The sequence below is a fragment of the Paramacrobiotus metropolitanus genome, unplaced genomic scaffold, assembly GCF_019649055.1.
Source record: "Paramacrobiotus metropolitanus isolate TYO unplaced genomic scaffold, Prichtersi_v1.0 Parri_scaffold0000127, whole genome shotgun sequence".
Taxonomy (NCBI): Eukaryota; Metazoa; Tardigrada; class Eutardigrada; order Parachela; family Macrobiotidae; genus Paramacrobiotus; species Paramacrobiotus metropolitanus.
Window position 1 is genome coordinate 25323 of NW_026570347.1, and position 15346 is coordinate 40668.

Below are 15346 nucleotides of genomic sequence, written 5' to 3' on the forward strand. Positions count from 1 at the left end.
GTATAGCGACTGTCTGGCCGTCACGACTCACATCCCATGTGTTCAAGTATTTTGAATTTTTTCACAATTTCACTTGATAAATTTGATTGTTTGAATAAAAACATCTTCTTTATCCAACACTCTAATAGCATAACAGTAGTATAAAATTTAATGTCGAGTTTTGTTCGATACGTATAGTCATTAAACGGAAACCCGAATCCACGAGCGAGGTTTTTCGTTCCCGTTGGGGTCGATGGATTCTTGGGAGTATTAACTGCTGGCATGAACTGAAAGTGCTCCAGTTCAATTCTTGCTGTTATTTTCCCGTGTTCTGGGATAGTGGTTTCGAAGAACAGCCATTTGTGATGATTGCCTGTACTGGCATAGATAAAAGATGGTGTATCTGATCTCTTTCATGCTAGTGAGCGGACCGATGTTTTGTATCTCCGATTTGGATACGAGCAGCGTGATTGCGCAAGGATAACAATCATAACATCGTCGAATGCTGTTAGTCGACCTGAGAAACGGACGAGAATACCGAATACGTTGCAAAAACTCTTCTGTTAATGTGAACTTCATACAGTGGATTCTTTGCGAACAGTGATAGCCTACAGGAAAACACGCTTGCGATAGGAATGTCGGACCAGTTCAAACCTCCGAGTTGGTAAGCTGATTAATCTTCCTTGGATGTTGTTGCTTTAAGGTTTAGGCAGTGGAAAATAACGATGGATTGCAGGGCTGGCCCCGCGGAATCTGGATTGCATTTGGATGTTATCAAAGATGGCCAACTAGTTGCAGTAAGTGTTCTAGGCACTGCCGCGAAGTTTTGTGTGCGCATGCGTTTCGGAAAGAAATCATGAAGAAATGAGGAAAAAATGACATTATCTGGATAATCATACCCTTGAATTGAAAAGCAGTGTGCAATTGCAATTCAGTTTTACAATTTACTGATTTACATGGATGATTTTGTAATTGTCTCTTCGCTTTATTTCGTGCTGGATTTTTACAGAAGTATTCAGTGGATTCCAAACATTACTATCTGTTTGGAAGAAATTCGGAAGTTGTTGATTTCGTTATTGACCATGTATCGTGTTCTCGTGTCCACGCTGCATTGGTTCACCATAAGGCGTTGAAGAGGCCGTTTTTACTAGATTTGGGAAGCAGTAAGTACACTTCTAATTCAAACTGCAATGAAGTAACCGACCACTTTTACATTGTAATAAGTAGTGACTGTGGTTTGCGTTGTGCTTGCATTATTGCTTATTTGAAAATGAACAGATGATAACAGTGAAAACTATTTTAATAAAAATGTTACTTGGGTTTGTTTTCTCTTCGTTCTCATTATGTTTGGTATAAAGGTTGTTAAAATTGATTTACAGTTTTACCTTGCAGCTCACGGGACGTTTGTTGGTAACATTCGTCTTGAACCACAAAAACCACAACAGCTCTTTCCTGATTCTTCCTTCCATTTTGGAGCATCAACTCGGCAGTATATTTTACGAGAGAAAACCAAACCGAAAGACAAAGAAGTTGCAAATAAAGACAAAGGTTCAGGGCGTGGTGTTGCACTTCCCTCATCAGATCAAGAACTGGAGGTAGTTTTCTAGAAGTAGTAGGTCATGATGTATTCTGCATGTAACAGCAAAACTAGTTTAACGTTATTATACTACTCCGGAGTAATAATTATCAAATCAATGAGATTTTAAATAAATTAAAGGATGGTTTAGGCTGTCTTCCCCTGGTAGACAAAATTGCGACCTTTTGTATTAACTAGAATTTTTCTATTGGCTGCTTTAAGATTTTAATTTTACTCGTGAATTTACTTTCTGGTGTCGTATTTACGATTAATACCATGATTGCTCGTATGCAGAATTAATAAGTTAGTTTTATTAAATTTTGTTGGTTATTATAATTATTGTTGTTGGTTATTGCTGTTTCCTTAATTAATTCTACCAGCATTGGTCTGATTTTGCACTTTTCCAGACTTTAACAATATACAACACGGAACAAAACTGCCGCCTAGCGGAATTAAAAGTTCAAGAACAGCCTAAGGGTGGACCTACTAAGCGGAAGCACGTTGGCTTCATGGATGTGGAGGAAATCATTAATATGGAGGACTGCGATCCAAGTGTTGGACGATTTCAGAATTTAGTCGCCACGGAAATAATAGCTTCAAACAAAGTATGTATTTACGATTAATGTTAAAGATTGTGTATTTCGCCGTTTTGGCATCGTAGGATACGAGTACTACTGGAATTTTCGTTAATGAAATATGCGAGTTGGTTTCTCTTCGTAAACATTTTACGTGAATTTCCTAAACGGTAGTTGAAACTTTTAGGTATCTGTTTTACAGCACTTTTCTGCGCAGAATTTTGTGGTATCGCGGTAGTTTACTTCATCTGATTTGTGAGAGCAATTCCATTAGTAATGGCCGATTACCACAAAAGCCGCAAAACCAAAAGACGTATTGTGTGATGGGTCTTTTGGTATTGCGGCTTTTTTTGGACAAAATCAAATTATTATGGTGATGTCTGCACTTGGTTGCAGAAGCAAAAGACCCGTTTCGAACCCCGAGTAGCAACTTCGCTGCATCGCATTGCGCCGCCGCTGGCCGCTGCTAAAGGTCTAGATTTGTACGATGATCTGCCTGGTTCAAGTACGATGCTACCCAACAGCGCACCAGATGTTGATGAACATCCCCATGATCCCATCAGCAATAGCGTCAGCGAGCACGAAGCGTCTCATCACAAAAAGTATGCCAAAGAAATTTGGCCGGGGAAAGCTCCAAACCTGCCTCATGCTGTTGTATAAGTTTTTGTCACAGTTATTTGCGGGCCATGTATAATAAAGCGTGCATAGGGAACTAGGACATTCGTAGGAATGCACTGGAACACCTTGGGAATTCTTAAAGATGTTTCGTTTTGTTTTGTTGAGAATTACCTGCTTCTTTTATCGGCTGAATGATCCATCGTCGGTGTTAGAAATGGTGTCTTATCTGCTAACGGAATGGACAAGAAATTGTGATTTTATTGTGGGTGTGCGTCGTTACGTACAAAATGCCGCACAATCTGTTTTTTTTTGGTACTACAAATGAAAATCTTCTGGATGAAAGAAAATAAAATTGCACCACAAGTACAGTACTTCCCCTCAAGTCACTGTACTTGTACACTGTACAATCCTCTCAACTTGTGGTATTCCGACTTTGCACGTTATCGGTGGTTACGACTGCGCCCCAATATGCGGGTGTAATATTATTGTATGCTGCGAAACAACGCTGACCACTTGAGTGCTTCCTTAACAGTGCTTCTTTAACACTTTCGTTTACAGTACTTTTCCGCTTATGAAACTTCGCCTCTTGTTTTTTATTCCTCTTCTTATTATGAGGCTAAGTGATTTTAATATTTTCTGAATATTTCTTATCATATTTTCTGCTGCCTGATCCTTGCATTTTTGGCGAACAAAGTTACAAATGGATGAAAATTACGACAGGTGGATCTGGATGGTAGCGTAGGCTTGTGACATTTGCCACAGTTACTTGTGTCAAGTACGTGGTAATAATAAGTTAATTCAACTTCGTTGTTCACGTCGTTAACGGTCAACTAAAAATCCTTTGTAGCGTTTCTGGTGTGAGGGTATGTTCCTAGCCAGTATTTAGCGTCTACAATGGCAAACCGAGGAATCGGTTCGCTCGCCAGTACGTTGCGCGATGTTCTTGTAAAAGCGCAGATCGGCGAAGAAACAAGCAATCTGCGCTATCTGAAGTTATCCAAAACTCACATCACATTGGTAAGACTTCTGGCTTGTAAAACTGCCTGCTTGTTCGCTGACAGCATTAAGTTATTGAATGCACTGTTTTTTAAATGGTTATATTCCAGAATGGATTGATATGCGCTGCAAGAGACGTATTTTTCGAGACTGAAAAAGAATTCCCCGTCTCCGTGAAGTCCGTTATTGTGCAGGTTCGGGATAAAGGTATCAGTACGAATACTTATTTTTAGCACACTCGCTATACAGATGCAGAACGTCTTTGATATCACCACTTCGTATCATTTTTCAAAATCCTGGTGTGCATACTGGCTTAATTATGGTGCTCGGTGAAAGATCGCATACGCCTGCCAAAATATAAATGTGTACATTTATTTCCCAGATGGGGATTTCGTGATGCTGCGAGATGATAGCGAAATCCAGCTGTTGGACGTTCCTGCGTTGCTTAACCAGACTATGTTCAAATTCATTTTGTTGGGTGAGCGTGTGACACTTGAGGAAGTTGGATTAATTTTATGAAATTTTTTAACTAAATTATTTAATGATTGGTGAAGCAATAAACTAAATAATATTAATTGTGTTGTGCATCGAGCCATGTCATGGTCTTTTCCTTTTTACAGATGAAAACGGAAAACGATGTGCTTCTACATGGGAACAGCCTTCGGGAAATGGGCCAAATAGAAGCAGCGCTGTCCCGTCGAAAGAATATCAAACTACGACTAAACAGTTATCCAGTTTGGAAACCATGATCACCCAGCTGTCAGCCAATTTTGCGGTGTTCCGTAATCAGGTTTTGCAAGATATTACCGAAATTAAAGAGCGTCTTGAATCAGAGAAACTACCTGCTCCTGAAACGTCGAACACATTGGATTCCCTCCGTGATCTGTATTCGGAAATTAAAGTGGGTTCCGAACTTCAGTTTCCAGTTGCTAGAATCCCTACCTCGTCGCAGACAATAGGTTTGTGCATGTATACATACTTTATGTTTTTTTATATCGGTATTTAAAATTTTTTCTCAGGCTTCTTGATTTTTGTGTTTTTTTTACTTAGTCGTTTGTTTTAACATGGGTGTGGACGTTTTGTAGATGATACAGAACTGCAAAGCTCTGCTTTATTGCGAAGCTCTGTTTTAAGCGAAACCAATGCAGCATGTTTTATTTAATATCGTTGAATAACTTTGTCCACTTCTTTTTCAGATGACGTCAGCGAAACCTCCTCTCAAGTTGGAAATGTCTGTGTAAAGTTTTTCGACTGCTTTTATAATAAGGAGGATGATATTAAGGTAGTCGGATTATGGCTGACTGTCAAAGTGGTGACATCTGAAAATGTTAAAATTACTTAATTTTGTCGGTAATGGTAGGTCACGTTGGTTGGCAAAACTGCGGGCGAGCAAGTTGCTGTTCATGAGCATATTTTTCACAAAGCAGTGGCTGCCGCTGAAGATGCGCAAAAAGGCAGTGAAGCACTTGAATTCAGTCAGACAATTTTGGAGTTGACCGCCGTCGAAGCTTGTGGCTGTCCGTTCCGGATGGTACTTCAGGATATTCAGAAATCAACCAAGAAGCAAATCGTCGCCGCATTTTATTCTCCGGCAGGAAACCGCCTGCTGAAAGTGTTGCACCGTAAGTTCATGACCATGAAAAAGACGGGAAGTTATACACGTTTGTTAATTTTGGTGCTTTGCTTTAGATTGGGCTTCCAGTCGGTGGCCAGATGGTCCGAAACGAAATCGATTCACTCAACTCATTAACGGCTACATGTGCCGGGTGTTTTACGGATCGTCTTATCGGACCGGATAAAGTACAGGTGATGTGAAAATGGATGTGATCTGCTGGTGTGCAGTTTTCCTTGTGAATCTTCCATTCCAGACAATAAGATGTTTTGAGCTGATATATTTAGAGCGAGATTCTTCTTTGCCTTATATTTTTGTATTCCTTTCGTAAGTACTGTACTTACATGCAGGGCGGATTTTTGTGTTTGATATGCCTTGCATTCTGTGATAATTAAGAAACTTCAATGATTATTTTTGAATTTTCCACGCCACTAGTGTTTGTGGTTTTATAAGACTGAATAAAATACAAACAAAAGCTGTTGTCCTTTTCGCCGAAGACGTTTCATAACATATGTTGTCAAGAAGGCAGGTTCAGTTTTTTTTATCGAATTAAAGCACTACGGTAAAACGATTTAATTAAGATTGGATAAAATAACCGAAGCCGTTACCATTTACTTACAAGTTAGTCTGTTCCTGGCAAGGTTTGTAAAGCGTTTACTGCATTGCCTTTTACAGTAACTAACCGGGTCGCTGGTTTAGAAAAGCCTTTTTTTCTGCTTTCACAGTTTCTCCCGAATCATACGCCCGATAAAACTGACCACATAATTTTATCTGGGGCTATTAGCATTCCTGATGCCAAATGGTAGAACAGATACTATACTGGCTGTATCTTCGTCAGTCAGATACTTTTCAAAATATGTTGTCCCCTTTGCATACGGCGGACATTTAGAAAATTATTTTTTCTTGAACAACAGAGGCGTGATAATTGGTGAATATTGATGAAGCCTACGCAATAGTGTTTCTGTACGGTATGGTACACAGATGCATATAGGTATGTAGCGTTTTATTTGAAATTCTCCAGTGACCGTCTGTTCATGAATATTGTTTCACATTGCTTAATATACGGTAGCCGGTTTCAAATGACCACCCAGGTAGTAGGCCCAGCCAGCTTGAATTCATCTGGCTGGCTGCAGTGTCATATTTTTTGGGTGGATCTTCTGAAATGGCATCTCATTTATACTGACCGAGTTTGTTGTGTATACCGTGTGTGCAATTGTCGTTCCATGATTACACACAGCCATCATGATGCGCAAGAGTTGCTTCTTGATAGCCGCTATGTGACTCAAGTCAGTATTCAGTGTAATTTTATGGCATTATAACGGAATCAGTCAGTCGGCGTTTCATAACTTACGGTTAATATAAGAAAAACGATGCTGCTTTCTGGTCGCTACTCTTCTTACTCCGTCATAACCGGTTGTTTTGTACTGCTGAACTTCACCTAATTTTTACGGAGTCAGACGAGAAGTCGTCGCTGCATATTGCTCGCCGGTTGCAGCTCTTTTGAAGTATTAATCGCAGTAAATTATTGAATGGTGTAATCTGTTTCAATAATTCTCCGGATTATCGATGCGCTTACGGATGAAAGTGTAGCATCGCATTTCCTTGGACAATGGGTGTTGTGCTACACTTGGGATTACTTGCGCTGGTTTTGACTCCGTTTGTAGCCGGTATGTCCACTACATCTTTTTATTCGCCGGGCAGTTTGTAATTTTCGGACCTTTGCTTCAGGTCAGGATTGCGGACTTCCGGCAGCACCGGCACACGCGACCACACAATTTGATGTTTATCCAATCAGGCCGAAAACCGTTGCGACGTACGCTTGCGATCCAGGATTTATTCTGTTGGGAAAAGATTCGCGCACATGCAGTATTAATGGAACATGGACTGGCTTCCCTCCGTTGTGTGGTGAGTTTACTGTTTACATCAGATTCAACGAGGAATATTAATCTGAACTAGAAATCAGATCAAAATAGTTGTAAATTAATGATTTGAAAAGTTGTTGAAGATTTTTTATAACTCATACATTTTTGATGTGGTAGTGTCCTAAAAAGTCCGGTAATTGTTTTACTGTTGTTGACTTTTGGTTAAATTCGGCAGACAGTGCTGTGAAGCCGGGTGTTTGATGAATTTAAATAGTAAGCAACCTGTTGCATGGATTTTCCAGCTTTCTAAGATTTACTTTACAATGCACTAAATACCTCTTTTGAAACTGGGGACCCTATATTTAACATTAATTTTGCGGAAGCGGTTTAACGGTCTGACATAAAAATTGGATTTCCGCGTTCTTTCATCGCAAAAAAACGGAGGGTGGGACTATCGTAACGACTCATCGTGCGTAATTAAGGCGAGCATACGGTGCGCGGTACGGCACCGGAAGATTAGCAGGTGGTGTTTTTTGATGGTCTTGAGACAATCATATCTTCTCTCGGTGTAGATCCTTTACAGACTGACGAGAGTATGCTCATTCGACGGATGTTATTGAACCATGATATCATTCGTGTGTGCTAACTGTTTGTATGTGTGTGTGCGACGTTCGAACTTCGAATGCGATTTTGCCGGAGGGTTTCCGCAATATATTTTTATAGATTCGAGTGCGGCCTTGGTGGCCTGTTTTTTTTTCTCCCGCCGATCTCTTCATCTCTTGTTTGTATCGAAGAAATATGTTTATCGCACGTCGCTAAACGCTTATAATAAAGCCATTTTGCAGACGGTGAATCAGTCCGGTTAATGAAAGGAGCTGTCATGCATAGACAATTTCGTATTCTGTTAGAAAACGGAAAGTACATATGTTTTTCATTAGCGGTTGATTGATGAGATTTACGCTTTAGTAAATGGACTGGTGTGTATTAATTATTCACAGTTGCACCGAATGGCGAGCTTTATGTGCGAACTTACGACCGGGTTAAATTTTAGTTATTACCGTATTTCATATTATGGGATAAGCGAGTTATCGCCATAATTGCGGTTTCGAGCGTCAACGTTGCTACAGCATGAAAAAGGCTTAATGTTAAACCGTATCAGAAAGTCTAACTGATATGCATGAGAAAGGTTACGGACCTGCATGGTCTGTGTATTAGTCATAGTTTTGAGCTTTCGGTAGCCTCTTAAAAATTTTTAAAGGGTTTGTTTTTTTCAAAATTTTGTTTAAATGTTTCGGCTAGTGGAGTTAATTCGTTTTGTGAATTTTCCAGTTCTCACACGACGTTACCGACACGCCCTAGTAATAAAATGGAGAAAATTGACTTTCTCTTATTGAACTATTTTATTCAGCCTCTTTAATTAGAGCAACTCTCAGTTTCACGTAATTGATCAACACGTGTTTTTCTACTTCGCTATTTACTTTTGTCATGAAGATGCATGAAATTCTCACGATTCGGGCGAAGGCGACTTGCAGTCTGCAATTGCATACTCTGCTGAACACGAAGTTGTTCAACATTTGAGAAAACGATTAAAAAATTCGTTTGGCGATTTGCAATTCCAGTTTAGCGGCATATTAAGTGTACGATATAATACGCTGCACTCACACCAATTAACAACTAATGAAAATAAAAAATCTTAACGGGAGAACTCAGTACGGGTAAATTTTTACGTGTTAAAATATTGTTTAGGATTTTTCACAATTATGAAATTAATTGCGGTATGCCCCGGTTAGAGTAAATATGTATGTTGTGTTCTCCAGTAACGGATATCGCACTGGGGAAACCAACCAAATCCTCGTCGCAACAGGGCCGTATTGGATCATCAGTGGCTGTTAACGGCGACTCATTTGGCATAAATTCCGAAGACAATTGCCATTCGACGCAGGCGGAAATTGCACCCTGGTGGAGTGTCAACCTGCTCGATTCGTACATTATTCACTCGGTCCGAGTGGTAATTGGTCGTTCCTGCTGCGGTGAGTGGCGGCAGCTAAGCGGTCGCCGCACAACAACGATAAGAATTGACTCAATATTGACTTTTTCTTGAATATTTCTGTTCTTTTCCTTATACCCTTCTGACAGCTGATGGACCGGTATACATTGAAGTCCGTGTGGGCAACGATCGTGATATCTCGCGGAATGCATTGTGCGGACGATACAGCGGCATTGTTGGTCAGTGTGCGTGTGTGTGTTGTAGTGAAGCCAGTTGCGTATATCCGTTGCGGTATGTAAGTCTTTTGTTGGACTGTGAAATTGCAGAGGAAGGCTCCGTGCTCGATGTCCGCTGCTACCGTCCACTCCGCGGCATCTTTCTCAGTGTACACCAGATGCGGGATGTGCCCAACGTGTTATCCTTGTGCAAAGTTCAAGCTTTCTCCGATCAAGGTTAAGCAACAATTGCTGTTGAAAACTAGTTAATTACAGGCTTAAACACATCGAAAATCGCATAGAAGTCGACTGAATGGAAAAGCAATTATGAAAGTTTTAATTTCATTAGAGTTTAATTTTTTAAATTTCGCTGATTTTAGTTTGGTGAATAAAAAGCTTAAATTTTGCTACTTCCTTACTGCAAGAAAACCAAATACTGTAATCACCCAAAAAACAAAGATTTTGCTCTGCAAATGTGGAAATGTTAAATCGTAATAAATTGGGTATCTGATTTTTATATGAAATTTTGTTCGGATGCGGTATAATTTTTGGCTGCACATAGTAAAAGTATTAATGTATTTTGCTAACTTATGTTACTTAACTTCGCTTTGCAGCAATCACCACTCTGCAGTGTCCTATTGCTGAAGAGAAAGTTGATAGCGGCGATATTTTCACATATTCCGATTACTGCTATCATTTTTTCAACTCGAAACCCGACACCTGGGATAATGCTCAGACGTACTGTATGCGCCGCGGCGGCAATTTATTATGGGGCACCAGCCCCGCCTTCCAGGTAATACGGTGTGCTGGCTTTTTCATTAGGAATATTTTTGATTTGTTTTTTTGCTGTCGCAGGCATTTGTCAGCTGGGCCATGGCACATCGGTACAACCAGTTCTCCTCGGACAATCCCAATTACTGGCTGGGTGCCATGCGCAGTTCCTGGACTAACGGCGAGTGGATGTGGGTCAAAGGAAGTGAGTATACATATATAAAACCCCGTCATTTCCGTTAAGAGCCCTTTTAATGCTGCCCCGGCTTCTGTAGACGCGACGGTTAATCCAATTCGCGCCTTCTGGTCTTCACGCGATCCGCCGAGTGAATTTGATGGCCAGACCAGTTGCGTGATGTTCGATGCTAATTCGGGGTGGTTATGGCGTGAAACCAGCTGTAATCGACACTTAAATTGGGTCTGTGAATTCGGTAAGTTTCGATGCAAGTCGGTTAAGCTGTCAACACGTTGGTGGATGTCAGCAGCGGTAGCGGTGTGTTGTTTCCGCGTGGATGGATGGCATCGTGTGCTGATTGGTTGTCTGTGACGCGCCATTGGAGTGGTAACGGTGTGTGGTTACTCTTTTAGCCCCACGCTCATGCGGTAATCCTGGTGTCAATGCCAACTCCACCGTGCAGTACTCATCGACGGATGTCGGAAGTGTGTCCGTTTACGGCTGTACGGGTGGACTATTTCTGCGCGGTCCCGGATTGAGGCGGTGTCAACCCAGTGGAAAATGGAGCGACCAACCACCTGTTTGCACCGGTAAACGCACACCGGGAGAAATATATGCGCTTTTTAATAAAGAAATTTATCATAACTGCAATGCTTTTCGAAAGCTTTTAATTTACGTACGTATGTTTCAACTAAGTTAAGTACTGTAATGAAGTTTTCCGGTCCCTGGCGGTTCCCAGTCTCGATTTATGTTTACTTGTCCGCGTCTGAAATTTTGTAACTGCAATTTTCTAAAATTTATGGCAAGTTTCTTTCAGTCTTTTTTGTAAAATTGAACGTAGCTTTTGTTTCATAGCGTGGTATGCGATATTTTTATCAAAACATCTCGTTACTGTTTATTAATTACCGGTTGCTTTTATGCATGTAGACGAAGGTTGCGGTCCACCTCCGACTGTCGAAAATGGCGACGTAGCGTACAACAGCACCAGTGTGGGATCAGCCGCCCAGTATACATGCCTGAATCGTTTTAAACCAGTGGGGAAGACGCGAAGCCTGTGTAACGCTGATGGAATGTGGACAGGGGAGCCTCCGCAGTGTGTTCGTAAGTGACCTTTTAACCTCTGTAGATTTGCAATTCCGCTAACCGGAATTCATCTCACAGCTGTGGATTGTGGGCCACCTCCCGGCATTCCACATGGAACCGGCGTGTTATTGGATTTAAGCAGCCACCAAGGATCCCGACTAGAGTACAAATGCCAATCTGGTTTCAGAATTGTTGGTGATACGATGTTAGTGTGCACGGTAAACGAAGTATGGGAAGGAGCGTTTCCATTGTGTCAGCCCGGTATGTCCTCAAGTCGGCTGTCAAAAATTTGCTGCAGAATGTTTGAGACAGTGATTGTTGTCATTCAGATAATGGAGATGTGGATGAAGTTCCTGTGGTTGTGGGTAATCGTTCAGGTACAACAACTACGGCTACCACGCCAACTACCACAGAGGTCACTACATCACCAAGTACATCGACTACCAGCACATTACCATCCACGACAAGAACTACAAGGTACTTATCACGGTTAAATTCTAATACCAGTTTACTACTAGTATCATTCTGTTTATTTCTTTATTTATTAATTTGATTATTAGACAACCGACTACTACTTCAACATCTACGACGACTACTCCAACGACGACCACGAGCACCACTACCACCACGACAACGACAACTACCACGCCGACCACAACCACGTCGACCACCACAACGACACCAACCACTACCACAAAAACCACGACTCCAACAACTACGACAACAACAACGACCCCTACAACGACGACCACCACAACGACACCGACAACAACCACCACCACGACCACCACTACGTCGACGACGACACCCACAACTACAACCACAACACCAACGACCACACCGAGCACAACGACTACAACAACCACTACGACACCCACCACGACCACCACCGAGGAGGCCACCACCACGTCGTTCTTGTTGGTGCCAGGTTTCATTCCGTCCCTATGGCAGCAGTCAAACCGAACCAGCAGCTCCCTGGACCAGGGCTACGATCGACCGGAAGATGGAGAAAGCAATTCCATCAACTCAAAAATTGCCATAATTATGACTAACGATACGTCATCCGATGAAAAAACTGGAAGCGCTGGCGGTATGGATTGGACAGCGAAGGTCACTACGGGTGCTCCTGAATTAACTACAAATTCGACATTAGTAGTGGAGTTGACTACGTCCACTACAACTGTAACATCTACGCATGTACGAATAAATTTACAAACGCTTTTGTTATGTATTTTTATGAATGCTTTGGTTTCAGCCTCCTGTGAATACCACCGTGCATTTGAACTCCGCGGATCGCGCCGCACTGGAATTCTTAGCCAACCAGTTTGCCATTTTCACACCGGCACCCACCCAAAATGCCTCTCATATACCGGTACAGAAAGGTCATTTCGAAGCGCATAATGCCATGATGAGGGACGACGCCAGTGGGAACTGGGATCAGACTGTCGCTACAACGACCAAGGAGATTCACCTGACGAAAATGCCATCGCCACCGGTTCTTCTGTTTAATGTGGCGGTCGATCGGCCTGCCGACCTTTTACCGGCTTTGGACGAAAACAGCGGCGATAGCCATGGCCGAAACGTAAATCGCAGTACCGTGGAAACAGCGACAGAGATTGTCACAACAAAAATGGCCGAAACTGGAACCATGGGTATGATAACGTATATTAAATACACACGAGTAATATTTATAATTACTATAAGGATTAACATTTCTGAATGGTGTATTTACAAGTTAGCATGCAAAGCCATATATTGATTACGTGACGCCCTTAATTTTAATTGTGTTGCTTTACTTTTTTACTTTTTAAAACGATACTCGTTCGTTTACAACATGTTTTAAATTTGTTTGCCGGAATTGAGTCGTTATCTAATGAATTACATGTAAAACTACGGTTGTATTACACAAATGAACGGGACACTGAGAATGTGGGAGAATGTGGGTTGCCCGACACCTTCGTGGTGTTTCTTGGCTTTTGAATGTTTGATTAATGCATTGGTAATTGTTGCGTTGCAGGCGGCTGGATCGCTCTGGGTGTCATTCTGGGACTTCTCTTGTTGCTCCTGCTAATTATCCTAATTGTGTGCCTTATGAGACGGTAATGCGTGTTGACAAGTTGTAATCCCCATATGGTATACGTAATGACCTGGGTGATATTTAAATAATTGTCGTTTCTCTTGCACAGAAGGCGCCGCGAAGCCGCTCGCATCGCTGTCAGCAGTACACACATCATTTCCGCTGCCCAGTATGACACAGAACGGGAGAGTGGGGCAGCTAACGCCTTCAGCCATCGCTACCGTAAAGCCTGGGATAATCTGCAGTTGCAGGTAACGGAAGCCGGTCCAGCCGCAGCGGTGGGCGGTGGGGGTAAGGACACACCAATTAGCCAGTCCACCTTTAAATCTACCGGACCACGGCTCAAGGATGACCATCATAATAAGGCATCGGCGGAAATCGTGATTAGTCCCTCTCGTGCCGGCACGGTTAAGTCCATGGGATCGGTCGGTGGGATTAGCGAAGCGTTTAATGAAGCGGATGAAATTCTTGTTGATCAGGACACAACGATGGCCAATGGCCAGCTACAGTTTGAGCATGGTAGCTCACCAGGTAAAAGATAACTTTGCTTTGTTACACTCTCTGTTTAAACTAGCGTGAATTTGCGTTAAATTTGTGTAATGGTTCTGGCTTTTGTTGTTATTTTATTTGTTATTTTTCTGTAATACGGTAATTGATTTACGTTGATTGCCCTATTACTACAGAATTTGAACCGGTAAAAGTCGAAATAAGAAATTAATTTCCGTAGTTACGTACTGCCGGTTAGAGTAGTTACGTATATAGCGACACCGGAAAAATTTATAACCTTTAATGCGAGTTTAAAAGTTTTTATCTCATGCATTTCATCTTGGTTCTGAGTCTTTCTTATTTCAAGAAGCAACCATACGTGTTAGGATGCAAAGACTTTGAGCACGGTTAATTAATTTTCAGTATAGCCCGCTGTTAACGGTGGGTAGTTGTACAAATTGTCAGCGGAACTGATAACGCATCACGGTGTGAAGCTCTCCTAGCTGCTGTAGCGCTGACATTGATCAATTGCAGATGCTGCCAGTTTTCCATTACATAGTATCCCTCGTGCCACTCTGCCATAGAAATTGACTACTAATGGCCGCGTATAATGCCGCTTCCTACCAATGCATGTTGCCTAATTTATTTGTGATTAGCATCCTGTCTGACCGGAAAATTACTGTACCAACTGACCCAAAGAAGGCTCCTCGTAATCAAGAGAAAGAGAGAGCGAATTTTAGCCTGACCAACCACCGCGATAATTGAGCTGTTTTGCGTGCTTAAATCTCCCATTACTTGTCTTACTATTCTGTCGATGTAATTTATTTTTAGAAGGCGAATTTTACATGTTAAAATTGCAAACACTAGTAGGCCCATTCTGGGCACACGGCCGTACTGATTTTTGCAATTTTGCATTATGTGTTAATAATAATATCGTACCAAGTGTTTATATGCCTCATTGCGCGTTCTTTGCGGGGTTTTCTCTGTGGTTTTTCAAATCATTGTTATAGTGTTTGCTTTTGTTGGATAGTGATGATTTAATGCTGTGCATTGGAGCGCGTCACTGGCTGCTTTTATCAAGAGAGAGAAAAAATTGGTTTAATGTGTTCGGATCCGGACAGAAAGTTTACCCTTCGTTGCACGCCAACGCTGATGTTTTTGATGGAAATCACGGCCACCATTACGTCTCTGTACGATGCGGCACTTCCATTTTATACGATTCATCATCGATGGGAGTGTTAACTGGCCAACATCACAGATTGCCGTCAATATTACCGGCTTCCGCGCTGTTCTAAACACAACCGGCATGGATGTACAAATCTGTTTTTCGCGGT

General features: G+C 41.8%; 3 protein-coding genes across 3 annotated transcripts; all 3 read left to right on the plus strand.

The window, feature by feature from the left end:
- Positions 1 to 11: 11 nt before the first annotated feature.
- LOC129598661 (nuclear inhibitor of protein phosphatase 1-like) lies at positions 12 to 3155 on the plus strand. Its single transcript, XM_055496662.1, has 6 exons — positions 12 to 643; positions 716 to 776; positions 989 to 1142; positions 1372 to 1574; positions 1963 to 2160; positions 2527 to 3155. The coding sequence occupies exons 1-6, from the start codon at positions 615 to 617 to the stop codon at positions 2788 to 2790; spliced, it is 909 nt and encodes a 302-aa protein (XP_055352637.1). The 5' UTR covers positions 12 to 614; the 3' UTR covers positions 2791 to 3155.
- A 111-nt stretch (positions 3156 to 3266) lies between these two features.
- On the plus strand, positions 3267 to 5834 carry LOC129598660 (uncharacterized). The gene is made up of 8 exons (XM_055496661.1): positions 3267 to 3523; positions 3596 to 3765; positions 3855 to 3951; positions 4127 to 4222; positions 4365 to 4703; positions 4941 to 5026; positions 5105 to 5366; positions 5434 to 5834. The coding sequence occupies exons 2-8, from the start codon at positions 3643 to 3645 to the stop codon at positions 5541 to 5543; spliced, it is 1113 nt and encodes a 370-aa protein (XP_055352636.1). The 5' UTR covers positions 3267 to 3523; positions 3596 to 3642; the 3' UTR covers positions 5544 to 5834.
- A 759-nt stretch (positions 5835 to 6593) lies between these two features.
- LOC129598663 (mucin-17-like) lies at positions 6594 to 15211 on the plus strand. The gene is made up of 17 exons (XM_055496665.1): positions 6594 to 7023; positions 7085 to 7261; positions 9036 to 9248; positions 9355 to 9444; positions 9532 to 9657; positions 10035 to 10213; positions 10276 to 10396; positions 10467 to 10622; positions 10780 to 10956; positions 11294 to 11467; positions 11528 to 11710; positions 11779 to 11926; positions 12010 to 12646; positions 12705 to 13101; positions 13467 to 13548; positions 13636 to 14057; positions 14547 to 15211. The coding sequence occupies exons 1-17, from the start codon at positions 6966 to 6968 to the stop codon at positions 14594 to 14596; spliced, it is 3390 nt and encodes a 1129-aa protein (XP_055352640.1). The 5' UTR covers positions 6594 to 6965; the 3' UTR covers positions 14597 to 15211.
- The last annotated feature ends 135 nt before the right edge of the window (positions 15212 to 15346 follow it).